This window comes from Amia ocellicauda, chromosome 11 (genome assembly GCF_036373705.1).
Source record: "Amia ocellicauda isolate fAmiCal2 chromosome 11, fAmiCal2.hap1, whole genome shotgun sequence".
Lineage (NCBI taxonomy): Eukaryota > Metazoa > Chordata > Actinopteri > Amiiformes > Amiidae > Amia > Amia ocellicauda.
Window position 1 is genome coordinate 7,273,282 of NC_089860.1, and position 27,474 is coordinate 7,300,755.

General features: G+C 38.6%; 1 protein-coding gene across 1 annotated transcript in view; it reads right to left on the minus strand.

Annotated features, from left to right (window-relative positions):
• Positions 1-27,474, minus strand: part of htr4 (5-hydroxytryptamine receptor 4) — a 143,011-nt gene that overhangs the window by 96,994 nt on the left and 18,543 nt on the right. The window contains exon 2 of the mRNA XM_066716490.1: positions 11,844-11,919. Coding sequence (XP_066572587.1) covers positions 11,844-11,863 — 20 coding nt within the window. The 5' untranslated portion in view covers positions 11,864-11,919. The remainder of the gene's footprint in view (positions 1-11,843; positions 11,920-27,474) is intronic.

Sequence of the window (27,474 nt, forward strand, 5' to 3'; positions counted from 1 at the left end):
TCCCAAACGTGGGCCCTGTGAGAGAAAATAATTATTGTGAACTTCAATTAACATAACTCAAATATATTTTTGAAATGATTGAATTAACAATAAAGGGTATGCAGGTGTTTAACAATTCCACACACGCAATACATATTATATTGTGGTATCCCCTAATATAATCTCCCTGAACAACCACACCAGTCAATGTCACCCCATAAAGCAGTCTGGCAGCCCCAGCCTTGGTCTATCCTAATGCAACTGGATAACAGCTAGGAAATCCCACCATACCCATAATCAGGCAGGACAGAGTCATAGGGCACAACTAGGAGAAAAAAAAAACAATCTCTGCCTACTCATCTGTCTCAGCTCATTTGGTGATTGCAGGGGCGTGTGATAGTCCCTGAACTGCGGAGCTGTAATTAAACAGCTGCAGCCAAAATCTGGCCATGGATATCTTTCCACTGTTATCTGAAAGGTACCTGTAATTGCAGACACATGCGGAGCTCCCAATGAGGGCTATGCAAGAAGTCAGTCAACTAACACAGCCACGCTAACAATTTCAAGGATGTCGATCATAAAACTGCCCTCTGACATGACATGACAACACAGCCTGCGTTAATGAACGTGAAACAGGTAGATGTTTCCCTTTTAGTAATCCACAATGTCTGAATGCAGCACTTCCTGGTCTAATAACAAAGCAAGTGTAACAAACAAGTGTAGTAAGTTCCCAAATCATATAACAGCTTCGGAAATGACATCAGACTCTCAGTTCAATAACATAATGGTCAGACCTCAGTGTGGGCTGTCAACAGTGTTGCCAGGTCCTCTCCATAAATTCCCCCCAATCTGATCGTAAAAATCCCCAAAATCACGTATTCCCCCCTGGTCTGGGGGGGGTGGGGGGTGAGGTGAGGTTAGGTCCGGGGAGGGGGGGTGCTGGTGAAATGAGGTCCGGGGGTGGGGGGGAAATCGATTGTGCCGAACCCCTAAATTCCCCCAAGTTCAAAATAATATCCCCCAACATTTCCCCCAAAATTTCCCCCTGGGCTCTTAAAAATCCCCCAAATTTAGGGGAAAATCCTCCGATCTGGCAACAGTGGCTGTCAAGCAGTGCAGTCTATACACAGTCAAGCTGTCTGATTGGTCTATTTCTCAGACCACCACCTCTTGTGTCAACTGATGTAAGCCCATGAAAGCAGGCAGAAAGACCTTTAATACAATCACGCAGAAGTGACCTGAAGTACCACTAAGAACTGTTTTGATGTTGGCATGTCATTTCTCCCTGGAATCTGAAAAAATTACTCTAATTTCAGTATTGTCTTGACAATAATTCAGTATAATTTCGTTTTTACACCTCAAATAACAACTGTTTTCAGATCTCCGAGACCGAAAACTGAGCTCCAGCGTATCTCAAAATAAACAGAATGACACACATGGTCTGCAAACCAACAAGCAAATTGACACAAGAGTGATGATTGCGATTTAGATATGCACAAGATGTTAAGCACAAACTACAACACGGTGTCCCCTGATGATAGGAGTGTGTGTTTTGACATGCACTGCTGTAGAGACACAGCAAGGACAGAACAATATTATATGAACAATGGTTGCCATCAAAGACTAGGTTTGCAGAAAGAGATCAAATTTGGTCTCTCTCTTTTGAGCTTTTTCATTTTTAACAAATTCCAAAGCATTAACTGGGACTACTGTCTGTACGCACCTTAAAATGTACTACTACCATTGTACTACTGTAGAATGCATAGATTATCAAATTAGTTAATTCAAATTCTGCCATGACAAAATCTACAGTTGCAGACACTTCTGTAAACAATTGTGTGTCCATCCTCCATTCAGATTCACATTAACCACCACCCCACCCACAAAAAAACAACAACATAGATTTTTTTAATGATCTCCATACACAAATAAAATGCCCTAAAGAAGATTTTGGAGCCAAAGTTGTCCTTTGGAAAGGAGTGGGCTGCACAAGGAACAGTTGAAAGGAATGATTGATTGATCTGATTAGGAAACCTAATATGAACATCTGAATTGATGGTGGTGAGCTGTGAAAAGGTGATTTATGTCTTGCCAAAATAAAGAGCACAACTGCATAGACATAAGAAACATAAGAAAGTTTACAAATGAGAGGAGGCCATTCGCTCCATCGTGCTCGTTTAATGTCCATTAATAACTGAACCAAGGATCACATCCAGTCTATTGTTTATTTAGACTGTCCAAACATATTCACCATCAAAATTTTTAGGTCATTTAGGTCAACAAGGTCATTAAATACAGTGTTAGATATGTTGTCAACTCAGAGTGTACAACAACATAGCCATTGTTTTTCTCCACCGGCTCCATTGTTCTGCTGAAAGAGGGGTCCCAATTATTTCAATTAAAACAAACAAAATAAAGCCCTGCTGGTTTCATAACTCTAACCCTACCCGAGGGAATCCCAGATCCCTATGCCCTATGGTTTCACCACTGCTGGACAGAGCCAGTCGATGGTTGCCAATGAGGCACTTGAGTGTGTGGTTTGTAAAAGAATTAGGCAAACTTTGAAATGCACGCCTCAAGGACGCCACACAAATGAAAAGCAGGCGGTCTCGCTGCTGAAACTAAAGTGGTGGGATGTGTTCTGTAAGGTTGTAAAAACGGATATATTCTTTGTGACGTTTTAACAGCTAGTGCTTGTCAACACATGCTGTGGTAAGGTAGTAACACTCTATTTGAAAGCCCTACATAGACATGAAAGAGCGGTTTAAACTAAAGAGACCACACTGCACCACACAAGACTGCTTTTGCCCCTGAAAGCTGCCCTACTGCTGCTATGACTGGAATGCTTTGTCGTCTCACAGTGGCATTACAATGCGGTGGAAAGCCGTTTTGGGTGCTCTATATTTCAACGGGTGTTTTCTTCGCTTTGTAATGTAAAACTACAAGCATCCATTGGAGAGGGGAGGGCAATCTGCTTAATTAAAATGGGTAGAAAGCTCTCAATATATACACTGTATTAACCAATATAATGCTACAGGCCTCCTTCTCCCATTATGGAGTCTAGTAGAACCCTGAAAACATCTGCATTTTCCTGTGCGACACCTCTGTAATAAAGTGGAAGGGCAGTATACCTCCGGTCATCAAAAAGACTGCAATAGTCATGAAGGCTAAAGATCAGCCTGCTCTCTACAATAGTCTTTTTTTATTTTAGCATGTTGTGTTGATGCGTAATATAAAGCTATGAAAACCAAATGCAATGCATACAATCTATTTTTGAAGCTAGTTCCAGGACCAATAACATAAAATAATGTATCACCAACAAGGACACAGATGAATGATTTAACTAAGAGTTGCCATTTTCATTTTCAAGATCTGAATGTCTCAATGTTTTCATAAAAACCTGTAACCATATTATTTAGGATCTCTAGAGCCCTGAAGCTTAACTGTATTAAGGAGACTGGGACTCCACAGTGACGTGATGTACACTAGAAGCTGTTTGAGGCGAGATTGTGTCTCTCCTTTATGAGAACTTTGGTTAATAGTTTTTTCTCCCTTTCTCCAACTTATTTTGTAATGTTTATAAAGTCTTGAACCCACAATAGAAAAGCTTGGGAGGGAGGGCTCCGGCATGGCATGGCTCAGATAAAGAGGAATAGAAAGAAATCTGACCAGGAATTGCCCTTGTGTATATAGCTTGGATAGACTGATCTCACTTCACCCAGGTCAGCTCGCTCAGGGTCTTTTTGTGAGCACAGAATGGTTTGGATGATGACGTTCTGACTCCATTCTCTACTTGAAGTGTATCTGCTAAAATCACATTAGCTGGTAAACTCCAATAACGATTAACCACTCAGTGTAAAAATGTTACTTCTCCCTTCAAATCTAAAGCTTTGGACCATATGCTCAGATTTTGCGCTTTACAAAGTGTATTTCCAGTAGCCTCTTAAGAATCTTACATAACTACACTCACCTAAAGGATTATTAGGAACACCTGTTCAATTTCTCATTAATGCAATTTTCTAATCAACCAATCACATGGCAGTTGCTTCAATGCATTTAGGGGTGTGGTCCTGGTCAAGACAATCTCCTGAACTCCAAACTGAATGTCTGAATGGGAAAGAAAGGTGATTTAAGCAATTTTGAGTATGGCATGGTTGTTGGTGCCAGACTGGCCGGTCTGAGTATTTCACAATCTGCTCAGTTACTGGGATTTTCACGCACAACCATTTCTAGGGTTTACAAAGAATGGTGTGAAAAGGGAAAAACATCCAGTATGCGGCAGTCCTGTGGGCGAAAATGCCTTGTTGATGCTAGAGGTCAGAGGAGAATGGGCCGACTGATTCAAGCTGATAGAAGAGCAACTTTGACTGAAATAACCACTCGTTACAACCGAGGTATGCAGCAAAGCATTTGTGAAACCACAACACCTACAACCTTGAGGCGGATGGGCTACAACAGCAGAAGACCCCACCGGGTACCACTCATCTCCACTACAAATAGGAAAAAGAGGCTACAATTTGCACAAGCTCACCAAAATTGGACAGTTGAAGACTGGAAAAATGTTGCCTGGTCTGATGAGTCTCGATTTCTGTTGAGACATTCAGATGGTAGAGTCAGAATTTGGCGTAAACAGAATGAGAACATGGATCCATCATGCCTTGTTACCACTGTGCAGGCTGCTGGTGGTGGTGTAATGGTGTGGGGGATGTTTTCTTGGCACACTTTAGGCCCCTTAGTGCCAATTGGGCATCGTTTAAATGCCACGGCCTACCTGAGCATTGTTTCTGACCATGTCCATCCCTTTATGACCACCATGTACCCATCCTCTGATGGCTACTTCCAGCAGGATAATGCACCATGTCACAAAGGTCGAATCATTTCAAATTCTTGAACATGACAATGAGTTCACTGTACTAAACTGGCCCCCACAGTCACCAGATCTCAACCCAATAGAGCATCTTTGGGATGTGGTGGAACGGGAGCTTCGTGCCCTGGATGTGCATCCCACAAATCTCCATCAACTGCAAGATGCTATCCTATCAATATGGGCCAACATTTCTAAAGAATGCTTTCAGCACCTTGTTGAATCAATGCCACGTAAAATTAAGGCAGTTCTGAAGGCGAAAGGGGGTCAAACACAGTATTAGTATGGTGTTCCTAATAATCCTTTAGGTGAGTGTATATTAAGATGTTTTTGCCTCTTCTTTATTTTTATAATCTGTATAATCTGAGCTATGTAAGTTTATTTTTCTTTCTTTCTTAAACTATAAATGATTGTGGAATTGGAAAAGGGATTGGGAGATAAGAGCTCTATCATGGGAAAGTCTATTTATTTAAAAAACTGGAAAGAAAAGATGAAAAAAAAAAAGTGAGGTTAGGCCCTGAATCTCTTATTATTGAAAAACTTAGAACTGAAATACCATCCACCACATGTAAGTTTACTCTAGGGAACACTATTGATATATCAAAACTTGAGGCATGTGTGATACATATTAATAACTTATTAGGGAGCTTGGATGAGAGCTTGAACAGTGATATTATAAAAATCAGCAGCACTAAACCTTTAACCTTTTATCTCATATGGAGAGCATCTGCTTCAGATGTTTTTCTACCCCACCTGTGTAATTCAATTGCAAGTTACAACTGTGAAATGTGATTATTACAAAATCAGTTTCGATTTAAATGGGGATACATAATTGTCATATGCATGGCCGGGAAGAAAAATCCAGGAGGGGGAATAAAATCTTTACTCAGTGTGTCAGTGTTGCTAATCTGGAAATGCTGCAGTGATTTGAAAGATTTGAACGCTTCCTCCATTTTTCTGTTATACAATTCATTAGCTTTATACCACCTATGAGAAACATTGCAATTTCAAAAGTCCTTTCTTTCCTGTTTGAGTGGCGTTCTTCCCTCCTGTTCAAGTGTCTGAATTTAATCGCTTTAGTGCTTTGCTCTTGTTCACGAAAGCAGCAAAGTGGTAGGAAGTCAGAAGAGAATGACAGAACAATGGCTTGTTAGAAACCCACAGTTTCTGAGATTATCTGAAAGCGATTGCACATCTCCTTTTTAGAAATGCTGCTTTTATGAAGTTTTCAAATTGATCTGAAATGTAAAAGAATGTAGCCTAGCCAACTAATTTTCAAATCTTTTTTCCTTATTATTGCACTCTAACTTGGCTGGGGTTATATGAAGCTGGCTCGGGAACAATATTTTGAGAAAGACTCTTTTTGGTAGCTGTCAGCAGCTGTTTCTTTGTTATGCGCTGTCAGTTAATTTGGGTGACGTATTACATTTCCTCTTTTTTGACAGCTGAATGCGGGACTGAAGAGAATGCAATCCATAAACGGTGACACTAGCACACTACGTTATGTATACACCAAAGGAAGGAATGAAAAAAGAAAAAACAAAACTCAATATCATACTAGTTGTACTGTGATTTAAAAATACAGTATTAATGTGTGTTGAAACTGAAACTGATCATTTAACAAACCAACAGCAGGAGTGCTGACGTTGTTTCCTGCTCTTTTCATTGCTCTGCCTTTTGCCATCTCCATCCCTCGTCTTCCTTTGTACCTCCTTCTCTCCATCCCTCTCCTAGCTCCCTCACCCACCCACTTATCTCCTCTTTCCCCTTTGATATAATACCAGGTACCTAAGAATATTGGAAGTAGGGCACCATCACAGACCAATGCCCAGGAAACTTTAGCACTACTTCACACTGCCCGTTACAAGAAGATAATGTAGAATGCTGTTAACATATGCAAGATTTATAGATGCTCTCAAGACTCAAGTTCCTGATGAATTGTGCTTGACAATTGCTATCCTTTGGGTCACAACATGAAATACCTGTTGATGGTCCAAGCTTTTGATTTGCTGTAGATGCATGATGTGCTAATCTTGTTTTGTGGCCACTGGCTTCAATTTCATCAGCTGTGATTACAGAGTACAGAGACCTGATTTTTACTGAAAGTGCTCTAGAGAATATTTTGCACACACACACACACACACACAAAAATAATGATCAGGGTATGAATGAGAATTGCAAAACAGAAAGGGGAAGAAAATAATAATCATATTTTTTAAGAGCCTAGCTGACTTTGATGGAGATCTTCAAAAAAATAATTTTGTTAATCTAATACAAAAGCAAATAATTAAGCTATACAAACATAAGCAAGCCAGACTCCTATAAAAACAAAGCCTTGAAATATTTGTGTGGCATGTTTATTGACATTCAATGCAAAATATGTAAAGTTAAGGCTTTGTCTCTTCTTAAGAAGTGCAGCCATGAAAGGTTAATAGGAACTCTCTAAATCAATTCCTAATGAAGACGATTTAAGGTCAGATGCCCTCTGCTCTGGTCTGTGCAGGTCAGCTGAGGAAAAGCAGTCAACATTTGAGAATGTCAGCTGAATGAGCTTTAATGCCAGGATGCACTGGAAACTGCGTAATAATGCCTGGAGCACATTGCAAGCTGTGGCATCAAACACAGACAGCGCATAAATAGCTGCCTAAATTAACATAGTTTGAATGGTATGTGATCTACAATTAGTGGAATTTGACAGATTAATTTCTTTCTCAGCCCCTGCTCAAAATTCTTGTCGGAGCGTAAATTTATTGTCATTTTTGGTTGGGCTGTCCAAGATTAGCTCTAATCCAGGTATGTGAAACTAGTGGTGAGTATCTTTTGAAATCTAAACTCCCTGTTACTTGAGTCTTACAATTAAATCCCAATCTCCGTCCTAAATGAAAACAGCATGTCAACAATATTACTGTAATTCAACAAAGGATCTATCAAACATTATAAAACCCTTCCATATTAAAATGCCACCTCAGAACTGGTTTATGGTATTTCAAACAACACATCTAAAATTGTGGTATACACTGCAACATGGCCAAGTTATGTTCTTGTCTGCTCCATTTAGTGCTTGGAGTGTCCCACACAATAATTATCACGGTTAATTATTTAATTTGGGCAGGGCATTGAAGTGTGAGAGGAACATGATAGTGATGTTTGTGACTGATTTCATCCAAAAAATAATTTTGCTTACTTGGGAGCTACAACCATGTTATTTTTTAATTTGCTGAATGTACATTTAAGATGTACAGGAATGCAGGTTCCGAGAACATGCTACACTTGATGAGAATTTTAGAGAACGGGATTCTCTAGCGGTTTCGAGGCTACCAATTAAGACGATAATCGGTTCAATTAGGGATTCATAAGAGTAATTACAGGCTCATTTGGAACAAAGTCTGCCTTGTTAGATTGCTTCTTCATGAATTTGACTTTTACTGGTTATTAAACCTGCTGTACAAACTTGTAAAAAAAAGTACACAGATTTATCATATTTTATAAAGCAACATATAGACAGACTGTAGCTGGTATTCTTAAAGTCACAGCACACTTGAATGGGGATTACCTTCCTAGCAGTGGTTTGCATTTCCATCTGAAGAAGCTTTGTTCCCACATCTTGTGCCATTTCAATATTGCCAATGTGTTGATTGGATCTGCTTTTTAAAACCGCCAGCCAGAACAGCCAGACAAGTGACAGAGGCTTTGACATGTCTTAAATCAGTGTCATCAGGGGATCTTAGTGTCCTTGATACCTGGGACCAGTAGGCCTCAACAGGGACTCAGCACCTGTGATTCAAAGCACAAACAGGTGTTTGGCTATTCACCATCATCTCGTCTACATCAATTGGAAGTCTCATCCTCTTCTAATTATTTCCCGGCATTCTGTTCCACTGAATGGGAACTTTCTTCCTAGTTCTTTCATTTGCTAATTATCTCCTCCATGATGTATGATACACATGCTTTAATTTTACCCTTTCCATCTGTCTTTCTGTTGCCAATATTTGACAATATGAAATGGATACAAGTATTTAATAAATGGGCACTGATCTGATTGACATTAGAAGTGATGGATAATTAGCCATATTAGCAGATTTGCTAACTAAGGGACAGTCACATACAATATGATTTGGATTAATAAAAGTTGGTTGCAAAGGAATTTCTAAATCCCCAGTCAGGTCACATAGTTAACTCATTTTAAAGGGTTTGAGGAAATTGTTTCAGGTAATCACATTCTGCACCTTTAAAAAGTGATTAGGTTACATAAATTACACATCACATGACTTTGCTAGGCTTTTCTTTTCTTACCCCTTTTGAAAATCATACAGATTCAGAGACAGTGACAGGGGTTTGAACCTACACCCTACTGCTGGTAACATCAAAGTTTCCTGAATCACTGGACCAAAATCTGAAACCAAATTAAGAGCAAGATCCCCAACGCCACCGTTTTCACATTAAGGTGTCAACTGTAAATCTCTAAAGCCATCTTTAGAGCATTATAAAGTTCCAATCAAGCAAGAGCAAATGTCCTGTCCCCCCCCTTTCACAAGATAGAAAATGAACTATGCAAAAGGACCAACAAACTTACCTGCAGTACTCTTTCTAAGTTTAGTGTTAGGGAAGCTACTAGTCCATCTCAAGACAGTAAACAGAAAACAGACAATTATATAACAGGGGAAGGTAGCTTTGTAATGGAAAAACAACAACAACAACAACAACAACAACAACAAAAGTGGCTAATACATCTCCTGGGACCTTCCTATATTGGAAAGCACTTCTCGTTGCCACTGGATATGAAGAAAACATGTCCATAACAGAGCCAAGGCCTAGTTTTCATTTTCTGCTGTACACAGGTGCCTGCCCTTTAAATATAAGAGGGGGCAATATTGCAGGAGATTGTGGAAAACATAAGCCCATGTCTATGTATCTATGAGGAAGAGATTAAATAACTAATTTTAATTATTGAAGTTTATTAAAGATCAAGTTTCATAAAGTGAAATAATTCAACTGCACATACAGGGCAGTCCCCTTGGGAACCCAGTCCATGTTAATACAGCAGAAAGCAAGCTCAGACATTTCCTCTCCCAGCACGTGGAGATGAAGAAAATAGCCACATGTCTCCTGTGATGTGCCTTCTCAGGCCATTCCATTCCTTTCATGTTGTGAGTCTGCAGCACAAGCAGCAGAGAGAAGTAGGGAGGAATATGGCAGCTTGGGAACATTCACAAATAGACTGGATAGGATCCTTGGATCACTTATGCCCCGTTTCCACTGGCTAAGTGTCTGGACGCGTCCGTGTTTTGTGGATGGTTAACTATCTGGTGCTAGATGAGTCCGTAAGCGTCTGTCATGCCCACTAAGGAAATATCTCTGCTTCTGAAAGCGAAGATGTGAGCTTGACTTGTAAACAGACAGGGAAGAGATCAGCTACATTATGTCGGAAGATATAATCAGTGCCGTGTGCGATCACGAAGAAATTACAGTTTTATTAGCAGCATGGAGTGAAATCCACGTACAGAAACAATTACTGCTTATAGTTAATATCCGAGTGTATTAAAAACTTGGATTTCACAGGACCGGTGCAGTGCCGTGACTAGTTAAAAATAAACTAAAGGATAATAATCGGAGCGGTAGCAGACGATTTTATTAATGTTTTATGAACAACTGGACGGTGTTTCAGGCTGTCGTTTTGTAAATGGTGTGCAGGACAATCTGCAGAGACAATCAGTAGGAAGGGAACATGATTCAGTTAACGTGTGGCCATTTACAAGTTAAATTAATGAATAAATAAATACAGCAGATCTGGGTTTCCCTCTAAAACATTAAGGACTGGTTTAATAAATGTGTCCATAAGTTCATAAACGCCATGACTGAGATGTGCACACTTTAGTTAAATTATAACCTGCTATATTGTAGCTGGATGATTAATCGTGAAATTTGTGTATTTTGTTTCAACTGTAATTTACCCTGGTTAAGGACGTCTGCTAAGTAAATTATAAATAATATGGCAAAAAGTATTGTTTGCAGTTATAAATCTGCAGAAAGAGTAATAAATTAAGGGAGTCACGCTGTGCCATATAAATACATATCTACTAGCACAAATGATGACGATAATAACAATACATATTTGCTATTTAGTATTATTGTTGCATATGGAAACGTATTGTTATGGGAACGTGCTTTTCTGAATATAATGTTGTCTATACACGTTTAGCTCTTCCTAACATCTCTTAGATATTATCTCCTAATATCTCTCAGAAATGTGTATTTATTATGCTGTTTACAATCATGTAAAGCAGAAAGAATAAAACAGACACAAAAGTCCTCTCCATGTCAGGCTGTATCGCTTGTAGTGTTGTTCTCTGTCTGTTTTTAAAACTAAACACAAACCAAACCCACAATCGCTCTGCTCCTCCCATAAGAGGGATAGACTTCACAACGGCCTGGTTTTACAAAAACAGATCTGGGACGCGTCCGGCACGGCATGGCACGGCACGGATGCTTAAGCCAGTGGAACCGAGGCATTAGTTATTAATGGACACCAAACGAGCATGATGGGGCGAATGGCGTCCTCTCGATTGAAGAATGACAAAAAAAAAAAACTCTCACTGAAAACATTGTAGAGCTCACAGTCGTCTGGTAAGCCACAGGGGTTGCTGATAAAGGGTAAGCTAGCCGGGTTCGAGCTTGTCAAACCCCAGCAGCACTTGGTTAATTGTTGCTTGCCTCTTGGTGGATCCAGGTTTCTTCCAGGCTAAGAAATAGCCTAGGCATAAATTCATGAGTCTTAGAGCAGGTTTCTTGTTTACAATGGTTGTCCTCTGAACCTACTAAAGCTCTTTTAAAAGATGTTTAGGGCATTGACTGCTGACAAACAGATTTGACTTTCTATGCATTCCACCATTGACTATAAATATATCAACATCTAGAAATTTGCGATTGTATCCCTACTGATCTGTACCAGAAAGGGAACAATGTTGATGGTGACAGGAAGGGGGCTAACAGACAACCTTACCTTGTATAAGCTTCTGCCATCACAGGCAGTTGGCCTGGGGATCTCAGATTGAGGTACCCATAGATACACAGTCACCCTGAAAATCGATGAGAATGAGATGTTATTGGGACATTAAGGAAAATGTAGATCATTACAGCTCCCAAAATACACAGCTTTACTCAAACCAAGGCCCAGACAGCACTTGACTTTCACTTGATGTTTAGAAACTGCTGGTTGCGTTTTTAGTGATATTTCATGAAAACAATACCAAAAACATACAAAAAGCAGAAGTAAAAAGTGACTATTCTATGCAGGCCATGATTGTAATTTGAACAGGCACATCTTGAGAAAAATAAAATTATATGATGTGAAGTTGCTTGACATGCCCAAGAAAGCAATACTTTACCCTATTTGTTTGACAGTACTAAAATAACACAGTAGATGTACTCATGTGTTTTTTCTGCTATTCAACACAAACTAAACAAATACCCTCTAAACAGTTATTATTTTTATCAAGGTTTTGTTTAACTTAACTAGAGTAATCTCCACTTAACTATTTTACCAATGTGTAAATAGAGAGCTATGTAAAGAGAGATGAGAGTATCTAGACACTGTCTGGTCGAGACAACGGGAGCCAATAAAGGGAGCAGAGTAGTGGAGTAGCATGTGCGAATCAAGGCAGAGACAACTCTTCTACTGTTGTTTGTTCTTGTTTTTTTTTTACCTGTATGTTACAGTCTGAAGTGTAAAAGTGACATTTATTAAACCATGACTTCTAGACTCCCATTACTGTAACTAAATGGATAATGAATTCTGTAACATTTACATTTTACTTTCTTCTCACTTGCACACTTATCTTTTAACTCCCAGGCAAATCAATAACATTCTCTTAGCCATGACAAAGAAAGGAGAGCATTCGATTAAAGGGGTCATGAACTGCCTTTTTTTTTGTACTGTTCTCTGAGGTCCACTTATAATGTTATCAAGATTTTTACATCAAAAAACATCATAATTTAGAAGTAATAGGCTATTTTCTGTCGTGTTTTGACACCCCTAATCGGAACACAGTTTGAATAGATGTGGCGGATTGTAGACTCGGAAGTAACCGCCCACTGGTATGATTGGCTAACAGTTTTGCTTATTTAAAAATGTTCAACTCCACCGTCAGTACATGTGTGTAATTGTTTTGAAAACTGCATGTATGTTTGACAGCCTACATCCTTCAGAGATGGACGCTGCTGTGATTTAGGTTAAAAACACGTAAATACTTAGTACATATCAAACGATCTGTAATAACCGACAAAGCAATAGTGACCACGTAATAAAAACATTTACTCACACTTGTGTGGTGCGACATTACTGTCGAATCGAATATAGTCGGCACAGCATCGTCTTTTAGTTTCAATCTTTCTGAAAATCCTGCGTCGAATTGTGCCTTGTTTGTAAACGAATCCGCGGTAAAATGAAGTGAACAGAGGACCAAGTTCTTACTGACGCGGTCTGGAACTTCATTAAAAATACAGTTCATCCACTCTTTCCTAATGTTGGGATCAGAAGGAAGCCAATGCAATGACTGTGTTTTTCCACAACTTGGCAATGCACAGCATCTTGTCTTCGGAGCCATCTTTATCCTTTGGTTTCTGCATAGACCTGCGTTTGCCTCTCTGAGCTGTTTTTAGACTAACAAGAAAGTTTTGAGTTCTGAAACTTACAGGATGTTTTTATAGTACAATGACCTCTTATACGTCAAAAGATCAAAGGAATTTGTATTTCTCAGTTCATGACCCCTTTAAAGCAAAAATACCAAACTGTTGGAAAAAATTAGTAAATTGTGGTTTGAGGTAGGAATAAATAAATTTTATATAGATAGTACCATTTCAATTAATTCAATGTATTTACTTATTTATTTTACTTATTTATGTATAGGCCTACTTTATATATGTATATAGATTTTTTTTATTTTTTTATCTATCACCTGTATCACACATGCTTTGTCAAAATCTGAGAGAAAATCATCATTAACCTATCAAATTGCAGCGTTTGGAATTTGGAATAGTATAAACCAGACAAATATGTTGCCTGACTCTTTAAAATGTCAGAAAGTGTTAAGTGTTTTTATTTTGCAGCACTACAGTATGAGGGTGGGTGGTGACCTTACAAGTGGGTCCAGATTTCCTCTTTCAATTGAACTAAATAAAATACAAAACACACAGAAACTGATAGACTGAATGAAAGCAAAATATGACCGAATACCCACCAGCAATATAAACAGATAGGGGTTGCCGGAGTAAGGTCAGAGAAGAAAAACAACAAGCTACTGTGAACAGAGCTGTGGCTTTTTGGGCATTTCCCAGCAGCCTCTGTGCAGTTAGGGCCCATGAGAGGGTCATTTCTGTTCAGGGAAAGGGCAGACCATACACACGCAGGACAGCTGGGGTAGGGTTAAAGGATTTGGGAGGAGGGAAGTGGGGTGGGCTGGCCTACTGAATCTCTGTGGCTATAATTCATGTGGGAAAGACATGACAGTCCAACCAACCATGTCAGGAGTAATGTATTTGTTCCCGCAACAAAAATAACCAACATATTAAAACAGAACAGAAGTGCCAACTTGAACTTGTTTTTATTATTTTACTTCCCCTCTAGATGACCCTCACCCAGCTGCCATTGCCCAGTAAATTGTAGCACTGTCTAGAGCTAGAGAGCCACCTGATCCACAATTAGACAATTGAAATAATACCAGGAAATGAGAAGGAAGTTTATTATTTTATTTTTTATATAGAAGACAGACGTACTGTACATTTTCTCATAAGCAAATGGCATTTTTTAATGTTGACGTGCACATACTACAGTCACATTCAAGCATTTATTTCGAGAATCTACCAGCCTTCAAATACCTCTTTGGCCAACTGCATTATTTAATTGATCTCCAAACAAGTCCATCAGATTTTTGTTCAGTTCATCTCACTCACTCTTTTTATTTGAAAGAGCTTTTCATACCCCAGTGACAGATAGATGGCAAGACATCACAAGTAATTTTATTAATACATTTCTTAGCAGATGCCCTTATCAAGGGCAACTCACAATTTTTATAATATATCACATCACGCTCAAAAGGTACAACAGCAGAGTCCCCCACCTGGGATTGAACCCAAATCTTTCTACTCCAGAGTCCAGCACCTTAACCACTACTCCACACTGTATCCCCAATTATATTTTAAATGGCAAAACAAAAACATCTATATGTGAAAAATAATGAACTCTCCCAGGGAATTATTTGGTAAAATGTTTAGTATTACAGTTTGCTTTGCTGCTTTAATAAGGGTCTCTTCAAACAAACAAAATGGCTTTGTCTTTTAAAAGCCAGGGTGTAATGTCAGGTAGCTGGGTATTCAGTGCGAGTAAACTGACAGTCTGTCTTATTTAAGCAGTATTTTGCTAGCTGAATAAATGAGGTTGCTTTAGTAATATCTGCACTGTAATTATAATTTTCAAAGATAATAAAGCCATATTAAATGCAGCTTTCAAGGCAACTGGGTCAATCAAAGCTAAATATTAAAACTGCATGATCTTAATTGCAAGTATCATGGGTTATGAGAGAGATCTGGAATGGGGGGGGGTCATGGAATATGCTGTTTTTCTACCACTTAATTGCTCTCAGCAAATACTAGGATCTGCAAAATGATCTTCAGGGAAAATGCTAGTGCTGTTATATAAGAGGCCATGTAAGGAGGCAAGCATATCTACCTCTGAGTAACATTACAACACAGAAAATCAATTCAGTGGCGAACAATTACAGCTGGACAAGATGCCGATATCAGTCCAGTGAAAAGATGTCATAGTGTCCTACATTCACAACTCAACCGCACAGCATCTTGTTATAAATATTAAAGCAGTTGTTTTCTTGTACTTTATTTAACATTATGAAAACATATGCAATGCAAGATGCACAAGGGGTGTTGTGTGTGGCAGTGTGATAAAGATTTACAACATGAGTACAGTAAAGCAGAGATTACCTTTCAAAGGGTGAAGTTTTCACATCACTGATTCCAGAGTTAATGCTTCCATATAGTATAATCACACAGACACAGCACTCCATTACTAAAGGCAATGTGGACATTGGAATCAATAAATAAAAAAGCAAAGGCAAGAAAGCAATAACTAAGAAACGTGTCATTTCCTGAAGATAATTTATTCTGGGAACTGCGGCACCTTAAAGCAGAAAAGTAGCACAAAGTAGATCAGTGACCACATGTAGCCCAGGCGTTATGCATTATAAAACTACATGAATGTCTTGGCATCCTTGCACAAATAAGTGTTTCCCCTTCAAGGGATACATTTCCATGAGATTCCAAGCACCAGATATCAGAGTAAGTGACGTTATCAAGCTCATACTATAAGGAAGTTTAAAGTTTAAAGAGTTTGAGTTGCACATAAATCATCCAAAACTGGGCTTCACAGAATGAGGAAGAGTCTGACAAGATCACAGACTCTTCAAAGTCTTAAGATATATGATCCATTAGTGATTGTATTTCATAACTGGAATCAGTCCTTTAAGCTGTGCATTGAGGTAAGAGAAAACAAAGTCAGACAAGACAAAGGTAAATGCATGGCTTCAAATAAACACTTCCTGGAAGTTACTCTGTGAATAATGAGCAATAGACTCATTCGCAATTAATATTAAAAAAAAACACTAAACTAGGAATTAAACTTACAGACCTTAGACTTCACTTTCATCATAGACCTCGAGTAGCAAGAAGTTATATCTGTAGCCTAACAAAGATTTGTTTAACCGAGTAAAAAGAAACAGGAGTTTAAATTTGCCAGACCTGAGCTGTCCTTTATAAGCTGTTAAATAATGTTAAACACTGATGTATTTGTTAATCACTGACTTGTTTGACTTAAGGGATCTATAGGGTTCCAACCCATAACTGCCACTGTCAAAAGAAGAGAAGCAAACTGGAAACGATCTAAGTGGAAATAATTACATTGTATTAGGAAAAGGGTATTTGTGACATGTCCAAATGCTGGAATCTCGTTCGGTTCCTGGAACATTTGGGTGAGAGACAGAGGTCGTATCATTTCATATTCAAACATTTTACTCTTCATTTGCTTGGATAATTGTGAACCACCAGTTAGAAGCTCTCATGTATAATACATCCACTTCCATATTTCCTAAGTGGTGGTAATGTCAGTGTGAATTAGGATATCTTACACTGAAAAGATGAGAGGCTTTCTCTATTGAATTCACAATTTATGGAGGTAATGATTTTCGAAATTCATTCTTTTGAGCATACCACACTTTGCAAACCTCTGTCCTCTGCAAACTCATATACTGCATGTTTCAAGACTTTGGCTCGAAACTTGTTTTTCCATTTACCCAAAAGATTACCAAAACTGATCCTGGAAATTAAGTAATACATGGAGCTTTTCTTTGGAAATGTACATGAGATACTGGCAAACACAATATCAAAACTCTCCCAAGAGAATCCTAATTGCTTTCACTACGTAAAAGATTGCAGTCAAAACCTGTATAGTAGCAGTATAGCGAGTGCATCAGCACACAAAATCCCTTTAGTATCTTACGGATTGTGCCTGTTCCAATCACTCCTGTTTCTTGCAAGTGTGCTTGTATAGTTTACTATTAAACGCAATCAGCACAGATTGATTTGTCGGCAGCTTGGAGATTTTCAATTTGTTTAAGGATGATTCTAATCATCAGCCACGACGTTGCTTTGTTATTTGAAGTTCTTTCTTTTGAACTGTTTGAACGAGATCGTGTTGCCACAACAGGTAAACAAAACGACTCCAAAGATTCATTAAGGGCCCTTCAGTGCACAAAAGATCAGCCGGAGCAGGGTTGGTTGGTAGCATAAACCTTCTTGTATTCTCCTTTGAGACCAGGTCCTTAAAGATCAAAGGTTTAAAAGCCATGGGATATATAGAGGGATGTCTCCAAGCTTTGATTACAGAGATCATTCATCTACATCAAGGTTAAAAGCTTTGTAAAGTACTGAGTACATGTGGGTATTTCATTTTAAAAAGGCAGATAATGTTTGCAAGCTTCATTTCAGTAAACTCCAGGATGTAGCCCCACTTCCAGAAGCTCTGCTATTTGTTTTGTTCTCTTTTGTAACCTGCTGAGACCAGAATATCGATTGAGATCAATGGGGTTTTCACTGTATGTCTGTATGCAGACATTCTTGTAGCTGAATCTCGGAGGAAGATAATCAATAACCAATCTGACAATGCAGAAGTGTACACTTCCACGCTATTTCATCTTTTTATGTAGTTTAAATCCAGGTTTTGTTACAAGCAAATTGAACTCCGTTATGCCAAGAAAATAAGCTACACTAATTCACAGTGATGTCTTCCCCGATTCCCTGTCTAAAATGACATGACAAAGTTGAGCTCAAATTTGCAGAAAATAATGAGTTGGAAGAGTAATTTAAAATCCCTTCTTTATTTCACACAGAAATGTTCCAACCAAAATCAATCTGGAGGTAAATATGAGAAAAATATAAAAGTAGCAGAAACCCTATCCGTCTACACATTATATAAGGACTGAAAAGGCAAAGAAATAACGATTTTCACAACCAATTCAATACTCAGTATAGATGGCCAACTTTTTGACTCGCAATTGTCTTGCCATTCAGGTTATTAGCAATGTGCTATTTCTCTATATTCAATAAACTTCTTACTTCCAACCAAAACTTTCATTGGTGTCTGGAACATGCTATCCACCACACTTCGTGAAATGTTGTTCATTAAGTAAGTGAAAGCCTTAAAAAGGACACACAGTGAAAGATGAAGAATCACTCAAGGCTTTACACTATCAGTCAGGCTGCAAAGAATGAAGTTTGACTTTCAATCTCAAACTGCTTTACTTGCACTATTTATTTTATTTATTATAATTGGAAATCTTGCTAATGTGTACATGTGTTTTGTTTAAAAAACGTTAATATATAATTGAGTGAAGGAATTGGTACACAATGCAAGACTTTTTTCCATATCCACCAATGCTTATGTTTTGTTCTTCCTGAATGAAGCACTCTTTAATATATTTATTAGTTTTTTACCCTTATCTGCCCTAATATATTTCGGGGGGTATGGGGGCTCCCAGGTAACTCCCAATGTACTCTAGAAACACTTGTATTGAGGACTAGCCTTCCATGAATCAGTAAAAAGTCTGACTGGAACTAACCAAAGTTAAGTGCAATCATTCTTCAAGAGATCCATACAGTCCTTATTCATCAGGGAAGTGTAATTTGTTCTTATCCACATGTTCGCTCGATCCATTTCCCGTTCCCATTTCCTTCAAAAGCAAACCCTCTCCATGTGTGGAGACACGTTGTTATTTATTTCCTGTGCATCCTTTAACACTTTTCGCGCAAACATGCTTCATTGAACCTGAAATGAGGAATGGTTTAATCTTTGCGGAAAACAAATGGAGCAATCCCTCGAGCTACATAACATTTAGCAGCTTTACAAATTCTCTCTCTTGTTGACAACAGAGGCATCACTACCTCAGTTTGTGCTACACCTCACCTCACACAAACCGAGCCTGTTCGAGCATTAATACACAAATTAAATCCTTACATTAATTGACATCACTACATTAGTTACAGAAAGTAGACAGCTTAATGGCATATGATTATGGCTTTTATAGACAGACCAACTGGTAAGAAACAGACTGCTGTTTCGGTGCATGATCAAACCCTTAATTTATTTTAACACACAGCATTTTATCAGGCCTGCTTTTAGCCCTGAATTGAATTCATGGGCAAACAGTGCCAATTAGAAGTAAGACTGTTATTATTTTTTCTGCAATTAATTCCCCAAAAATATAAATGCAATCTGAGTCAGCACTACTTATGCAGCATAATTAGCAGTTGTATATCCCTTCACACAAATAAAGAAAGTTCTGCTAAATAATAAACACAACAAACACAATAACAAACTTAACTGTACTAAATGGCAATTCTCTAGATCTCAACAGTATATGGTATATTTATCATTGAAGAAGTATATTATTAAAAGATGAACCTCCAAACTAATTTGAAAATAGGTACACTTTTCTCCACAGCAAGCGCTTGTAACAGAAGATCGTTTTTTGGCAGAGAAACAAATTAGACTCCCATTGCTCAACAGATTGCGTTTCAATTCCAGGTTTCAGGCAATGTAGGCCCTTATGTAAACATAGACTGCTGGAAGTTTCAATTATTGTTACATTATTTAAAGAAGATTTACAGAGACACACATGGAGTTGAAATAATGTGAAATATATGGCTCTTCTACTTCATCCGTAGCATTTGTACAAGACCTTGCCGCGACTCATGAAAATGAAAATGGATCACACAGCAGTGTACTTTTCCCTACAGTATATGGAAGTCCATACCTACCTTAAAAAACTGCAGTCTTTTCAATCATGCTTTTGGCTTTATTCTTTGATCAGACATGTTACAGAGTTGATGGGCTTTATTTACTTGCTTGCCCAAGACAAATAAGAGATGCAGAACAGCAACAATAAAATATGGGAAACTGAAAATGGGATGAAGTTGCACAATTTCTTTCTATTATTATTATTATTATTGTTTTTTTTTTTTACATATACAAATCTAATCATTTTGCACATTAAGCTGTAACCAGATAATAAGGCAATACAAATGTATTTGGCAAAGGGATTTAAAACATTTACTTGAAATCTTCACCCATAACCATTTACACAATGTAATGCTTCTAACATTGGAGTGGGATTAGGGGGACATTTCAACACACTGTAAATACTTGGCTTGAACATTTCCTCTCTTCAACATTACTGCGAAAAAAGACAGATGGACCCGACATTACTTGTGCTGCAGTTGTTGTGTATAGTATATTTACAGAGTCAATTTCCTCAGCTGTCTGAAACATTGTTAATCATCTACTTAGCAATTAAGCAGGGATTAGATATTCTTCTTTGAAATTACTTGTCCGGTGCAATTAAATTATCCGCCGTTTACCAATTACGGCTGTGTTACATATCATTAATTAAGTTAAACAGCAATTAACTTTGAAGAAAAGTTTAACTCTGAAGACTGTGCTCTGTTATTGAGGTACTTTCAGAGTTATATAACTAAAAAAAACTTTTTATGTTTTGAAAAGGAAACATTACAAGAAAAGATAAGATGAAAATGCGGATATGTGTCTAGTCATGCCATCTGATTAAGTTTGTAGAAAGTTGTTCACACAGATTGTGAGCTGGGATGTGACTGAAGTGAGCTGCTGAAATCATGATGAATAGTGTTATTACAATGCAATAGCAGCTTTGATTTTCTTGGCTCTGTATTATAGCTATAGTGAAATGCATCTTTGCTGCTGACACGTATTCTAACAACAGACAAAAATGAAACCAGGGGATGCAACATAAAGTGCTCTGGGACAAGAGGGGCTGCGTGTAGATGGAACCCAGCGAAAGGGGTCATACTGTCAGGTATCATTGAACAACCTAATTTTCCTTGACTGCTGCAATCAACACAACTGTATGAATGGGAAAGGGACCAGGCATTCACTGGAAGCCAACCTGTTTTTATCCCAACCTGTTTGCATCCAGTCTGAATCACTCACTCCCAGTTTGGTCCCTCAGCCAAGCCTGATAAACAGAGCTCAACACAAATTTAGTGCACATCAAACAATCCACAATGCTCTTCCTACAGCAACAAAATGCATGTCTATACACAAAGCCAGTACATGAATGCATTACGTAAGTCTCCAGGCAGCTCTGTACAGACCTGAACACCAAAACGCTGCTTTCCCAGTTCTAGTATTGCTACCATTGCTATACCACTTGAGTGTACGTGGATAGAAATATACACAATTCCTGAGAGAAACCTGGGCAGTATGAATGTTCTGTTTTGATTGATTGTTGAATAGCCATGTTTATTTGGGAGATGAAAGTAGAGCGGCTCATGTTGTGAATAGAAAAAACTCACAAATTGTATCTTCCCACTAATGCATGGAAGGTATGAAGCCTGGTTTTCGACTGCTGTCCTTTGAAGTTGTTTCATTTGAATGTGCTTTATTTTAGCACCACATGCCAGCTCTAAGGTACTCTAGAACAGTGGTTCCCAATTCAGGTCCTGGAGACCTAATGTCCTGCTAGTTTGTGCTCTTTCAATTCCTTAATTAAACTAATAATTGGCCTAATCAGAGCTTATTAAGAATTTGAAACCATTGGAGACGTCAGGTCGAATACAAAAGTATATTAGCTACCCACATTCTCCAACTTTTTTAGCAATATACACCATTAAGGCGATGAGTAGCTTGACACATTATAAAATTATGTTAGTGTGCATTCTGTGTAATAATATAGCACAAATGGGGAGGTGCTGAGTGGAGCACGGGGAGGACGCTATCAATATTGGGGGAATGCATCCCGTGGGTTCCTGAGGTGCGGCCCCCTAAAGCCAACCTTCAACTACCCCTTTTCTGAACCTTTACTATATTTTTACATTTAATGAAAATGTTCTGTTATAAATTACACACGAACTTTGCGGGAAAATAATGAAACAACAATTAAAGTTCATAAATATTCCCTTACAGAAATGTATAGGAAATAAAAAGGTATGCTTTGGGACATATTTTGTTTTCATTGGTGGTTAATTTTCTACTGCGGCCCCCCATCCCATGCAACCTTTGGAAATTGGCCTTCCATCACCAGACATTGGGAACCCCTGCCCCAGCCTATGGACCCGGGCATGCATTATTGGACAATTTAACGTTCTCTCAACATTGGGGGGGAGCCTTCCCTCCCGTCACCTTATGACAACTATGTACACTCACCTAAAGGATTATTAGGAACACCTTACTAATACTGTGTTTGACCCCCTTTCGCCTTCAGAACTGAACTCAGAATTCTACGTGGCATTGATTCAACAAGGTGCTGAAAGCATTCTTTAGAAATGTTGGCCCATATTGATAGGATAGCATCTTGCAGTTGATGGAGATTTGTGGGATGCACATCCAGGGCACGAAGCTCCCGTTCCACCACATCCCAAAGATGCTCTATTGGGTTGAGATCTGGTGACTGTGGGGGCCAGTTTAGTACAGTGAACTCATTGTCATGTTCAAGAAACCAATTTGAAATGATTCGACCTTTGTGACATGGTGCATTATCCTGCTGGAAGTAGCCATCAGAGGATGGGTACATGGTGGTCATAAAGGGATGGACATGGTCAGAAACAATGCTCAGGTAGGCCGTGGCATTTAAACGATGCCCAATTGGCACGAAGGGGCCTAAAGTGTGCCAAGAAAACATCCCCCACACCATTACACCACCACCACCAGCCTGCACAGTGGTAACAAGGCATGATGGATCCATGTTCTCATTCTGTTTACGCCAAATTCTGACTCTACCATCTGAATGTCTCAACAGAAATCGAGACTCATCAGACCAGGCAACATTTTTCCAGTCTTCAACTGTCCAATTTTGGTGAGCTTGTGTAAATTGTAGCCTCTTTTCCTATTTGTAGTGGAGATGAGTGGTACCCGGTGGGGTCTTCTGCTGTTGTAGCCCATCCGCCTCAAGGTTGTAGGTGTTGTGGCTTCACAAATGCTTTGCTGCATACCTCGGTTGTAATGAGTGGTTATTTCAGTCAAAGTTGCTCTTCTATCAGCTTGAATCAGTCGGCCCATTCTCCTCTGACCTCTAGCATCAACAAGGCATTTTCGCCCACAGGACTGCCGCATACTGGATGTTTTTCCCTTTTCACACCATTCTTTGTAAACCCTAGAAATGGCTGTGCGTGAAAATCCCAGTAACTGAGCAGATTGTGAAATACTCAGACCGGCCCGTCTGGCACCAACAACCATGCCACGCTCAAAATTGCTTAAATCACCTTTCTTTCCCATTCAGACATTCAGTTTGGAGTTCAGGAGATTGTCTTGACCAGGACCACACCCCTAAATGCATTGAAGCAACTGCCATGTGATTGGTTGGTTAGATAATTGCATTAATGAGAAAATGAACAGGTGTTCCTAATAATCCTTTAGGTGAGTGTATATTGAAGCACCTATAAATGTCTTAGATGCCAAAAGTCATGCTACAGTGGGTCCCCAAATAACTTCAACATTTCATCGCTCATAATGATTAGAAACCCCCTAGGAGATTTGGCTCATTTAAGGAGTAAATATGAAATGGATAATTTCTATAATTGTTTTGCTGCCAAACCCTTCAGCTCAAGCTCACAGCACTACCTTTCTTAGCCAACTCACACTGCTGAGAGCTGATAATGGCAGAAAAAACTAAGTTTAGGTTCCCATACATACTTTCCACTTCATAAAATGATGCCTGGAGTGCTAGAACAGCAGAAAAGTACAGTGTCATTCTGGCAATCATGCATACCGAGCTGTGAGTAAGTTATTGATCTGTGAAATTCATCAAGCTGTTTCTTTGAAAGAGAATCCAATTGTTTCCAATCATTCCTGAATACATTTATATACATTTATATATATATATATATACATATATATATATATATATATATATATATATATATATATATATATATATACACACACACACATTTTGTTGCAAGTCCTTTGTCACTGTTCTCTTTAGCCGAGTTTTGTCTTGACTTTGTCAGTGTCCTTCAGTCTTCAATGAAATCTGCACAAACTTGCTTGAGTTTGGGGATTCAGGTCTTTTCAAACCAGTAATGCTAAAGATGTCAATCTCAATTCCTGCAGGGCCATGGTATCTCCTTTTTTTCATTCTACCACGGGCAGTGTTTGCATAATTGGTTTGATTGTTGTAATAAACTGGACAAATTCAACTAATCTTTCCATTGGGGACCAGAAGACGTGTAGTGGGCTGCACCTTCACGAACCTTCTGTCAAAATCAACACCTATGGAATATACGTTATAAACACCATGAATATATCCAGCTGAGCAAAGCAATTAGCTCAGTTCAATTAACCAAGAGCTTAACACTAGCACCACCATAGCCGCATTTTGAGTGGCTTTTGCAATTCAAATGCAAATATCTCTGCGTATGTGAATCCCCCCCACATATCTGTTCTAATATGCTACAAAATATATTAATTAAATACCTATACGTCGTTTCAGCTGTAAACTCATCAAATTTAATAAGTTATAAATACTTTCTTCTTAAACCATTGGCAGGTCAAAAAATAAATGCAATTCAAGAATCACACTTGATACAGCTCTCGTCTGTTTGTCCTCTGATCGGCTCAGCAAGTTTCTACCTTTCCTATGGAATTCAATCTTGATCTCATTGCAAACCGATCAATGACATGATCAGTCACTGGCTTGATCATGTATGCAAATTATTTTGAATTAGGTGTAGGGCTGGCGACAGGCTGGCTGATGTAGTGTTTATTAGACTACTGTTTGTACTTCAGTTCAGTATATATTACCCTGACCCAGGCTTCAGCCAGAGCTGCCCACTGGCACAGGGAATAAAGATACTGTTAGGCTGCTAAATGCAGCACAACCAGCCCTGTAGTGTTTAAAAGCATGTTTTCTGCATTGGTGTATGCAGCTGTAATAGACAGACGTATCCATTTCAAAGTGCTTTCACTTTGTATAGGTGGTATATATTAGTTTTAGTCTATTTCTGTAACTGATTGGCCACACCAGTTTACACAGTTTATTGCGTAGAGTTTATTTTATTATTCATTTTTTCATGTTTATGTATATGCACTCATTTGGAAAAATAAGAAAAATACTTTAATGTTCAATGTAAATGCAGTGTTTCTGCCCTGAAAATTGTATGTGTGATGTTCATATGGAAAAATATTACGTTTTATCCAACTCTTTGTTTTTCATTTTCGACACACAGCTGTTTTATAAAGGAGATACACTGTATGCATGTAATATAAGTTCAAACACTTTACTTTTTCATAATAACAGAGCATCTTCAAGGCTGATGTCTGTCTGGCATCTCTCTAATCTGGTTCAAAAAACAGAAAACACACCTTTTCTCTGTACTTTGTTTGAAATGCCAGTAGTTTTAGGGACACCAGTTTCCGTACACATCTAGGGCCATTTCTCCACCAACTGCATTTGACTAGTGACAGACAGCTGCCATGGGTACACAATGCAGCCCCATCTTGAAAATGAATGCAACCAACTATGAAGTTCCAAGTTTAATACCCAAAGGGGGAGGCGGCCTATGTCATTACCATTGGATCTGAGAATGGAAGTTGTCTAACAAAGCTGCCTATAGGTCAATGTACTGTCACTCAAGCAGCTTTCCCTGGCATGTTACAAATAGTGATGTAGATAGTGACTTTTGGTAGCATCATCTTTCTCAGATAACAGAGGTTGCATTTGCAACCTAATGTTTCTTTCAAGTCGAGGATAATGACAAAACAACGCTCTACTGGAATGGATATTATTCCAAATAAGAATACATACATAAATTAGAAGAATGAGATCAGGAACCAACAAAGACCAGCACACCACCCATAAAGAAGGTCTGGAGCAGGGACAGGGTCACACTCTACTGAGAGAAAATCCAGTCTAGGAGCCAGATATGGATGCACAGGCAGAGAAGTTCGCTACCAATCAATCATTTTTACTGAATTAATAATAACATTAAGACAGCAGGCTATCGTTTCACTCACAAGTCCAAAGAGGATGATCCACATTGGAAAAGAAAAAGAGAAACTGAGTCACTGTCTATGTCACTTAATAAAACCAGCAGGGGAAGGCTGCTGGGGAGACAGAGTACAATGGCCTATAGGCAGCACTGTTAGACAACTTCCATTAATAGATCCCATGGTAATGACATAGGCACATCCCCCTTTGGGTACTAATTTCGACAACCATTATTCTCCTCAGATCATCACTCTGATTTTCAAAACACCTGTTGGTGCACGTTTTTATTAATTATCTCTGTTCTCTTTTCAATACCTTTTGAGTGGAGAACCAACACAAGATCTCTTCCATAGGTACAGGAAGAGATTCTACGTTTAAAAAGCAGCTCCCTAATTATGCAAAACACTCTCCACACTTAAAAGATGAATAATTTTCAGATTTCATTTAGATGCTAATTTGAGTTTAATGATGGTTGGTTACACGGCTGAAATGCTAGCACAGGCACTGGCTGCTTTCGTCAAATTAAGCAAGTGCTGTCAGTCATTTCCAGACCCTCATGATCCCAGCTAAACCATACTATAAAGTATGTTTATGAGCACATATTGCAATGTTTTTTTACCAATTGTATGTTTATTTGTACGTCAAAATGGACTGGACTATAAACTGCATTCCACTTAGACATCTGGGAATTGGCAAATTGCTGCTGAAATAATTTACAGAGACCTGTTGCAGTAAAATAAGTAAAATAACCCCCAAGGAGATCTGTCCTTATATATATTGGACGTCTGTGTGATCTTCAGTGTCAGACCCAGCATGATGCACAAGGCTGTGACAACACTTGCTATTGCTTTGTTGAGGTTGTGTCTGTTTTGTGTGAAATACCTTTTTTATTTTTGTAGGGCAAAGATCTGAATTATATTTTCATAATACATTGCATTGATTGTATGCACTGCAGTGTGGCAGTTTTTTGATGTTTTCAATATGAATATGGAGCAATGTAATGAAAACTGATATATTATCTGTCAGTCAGAATACTGATAGTATGTGATTTAC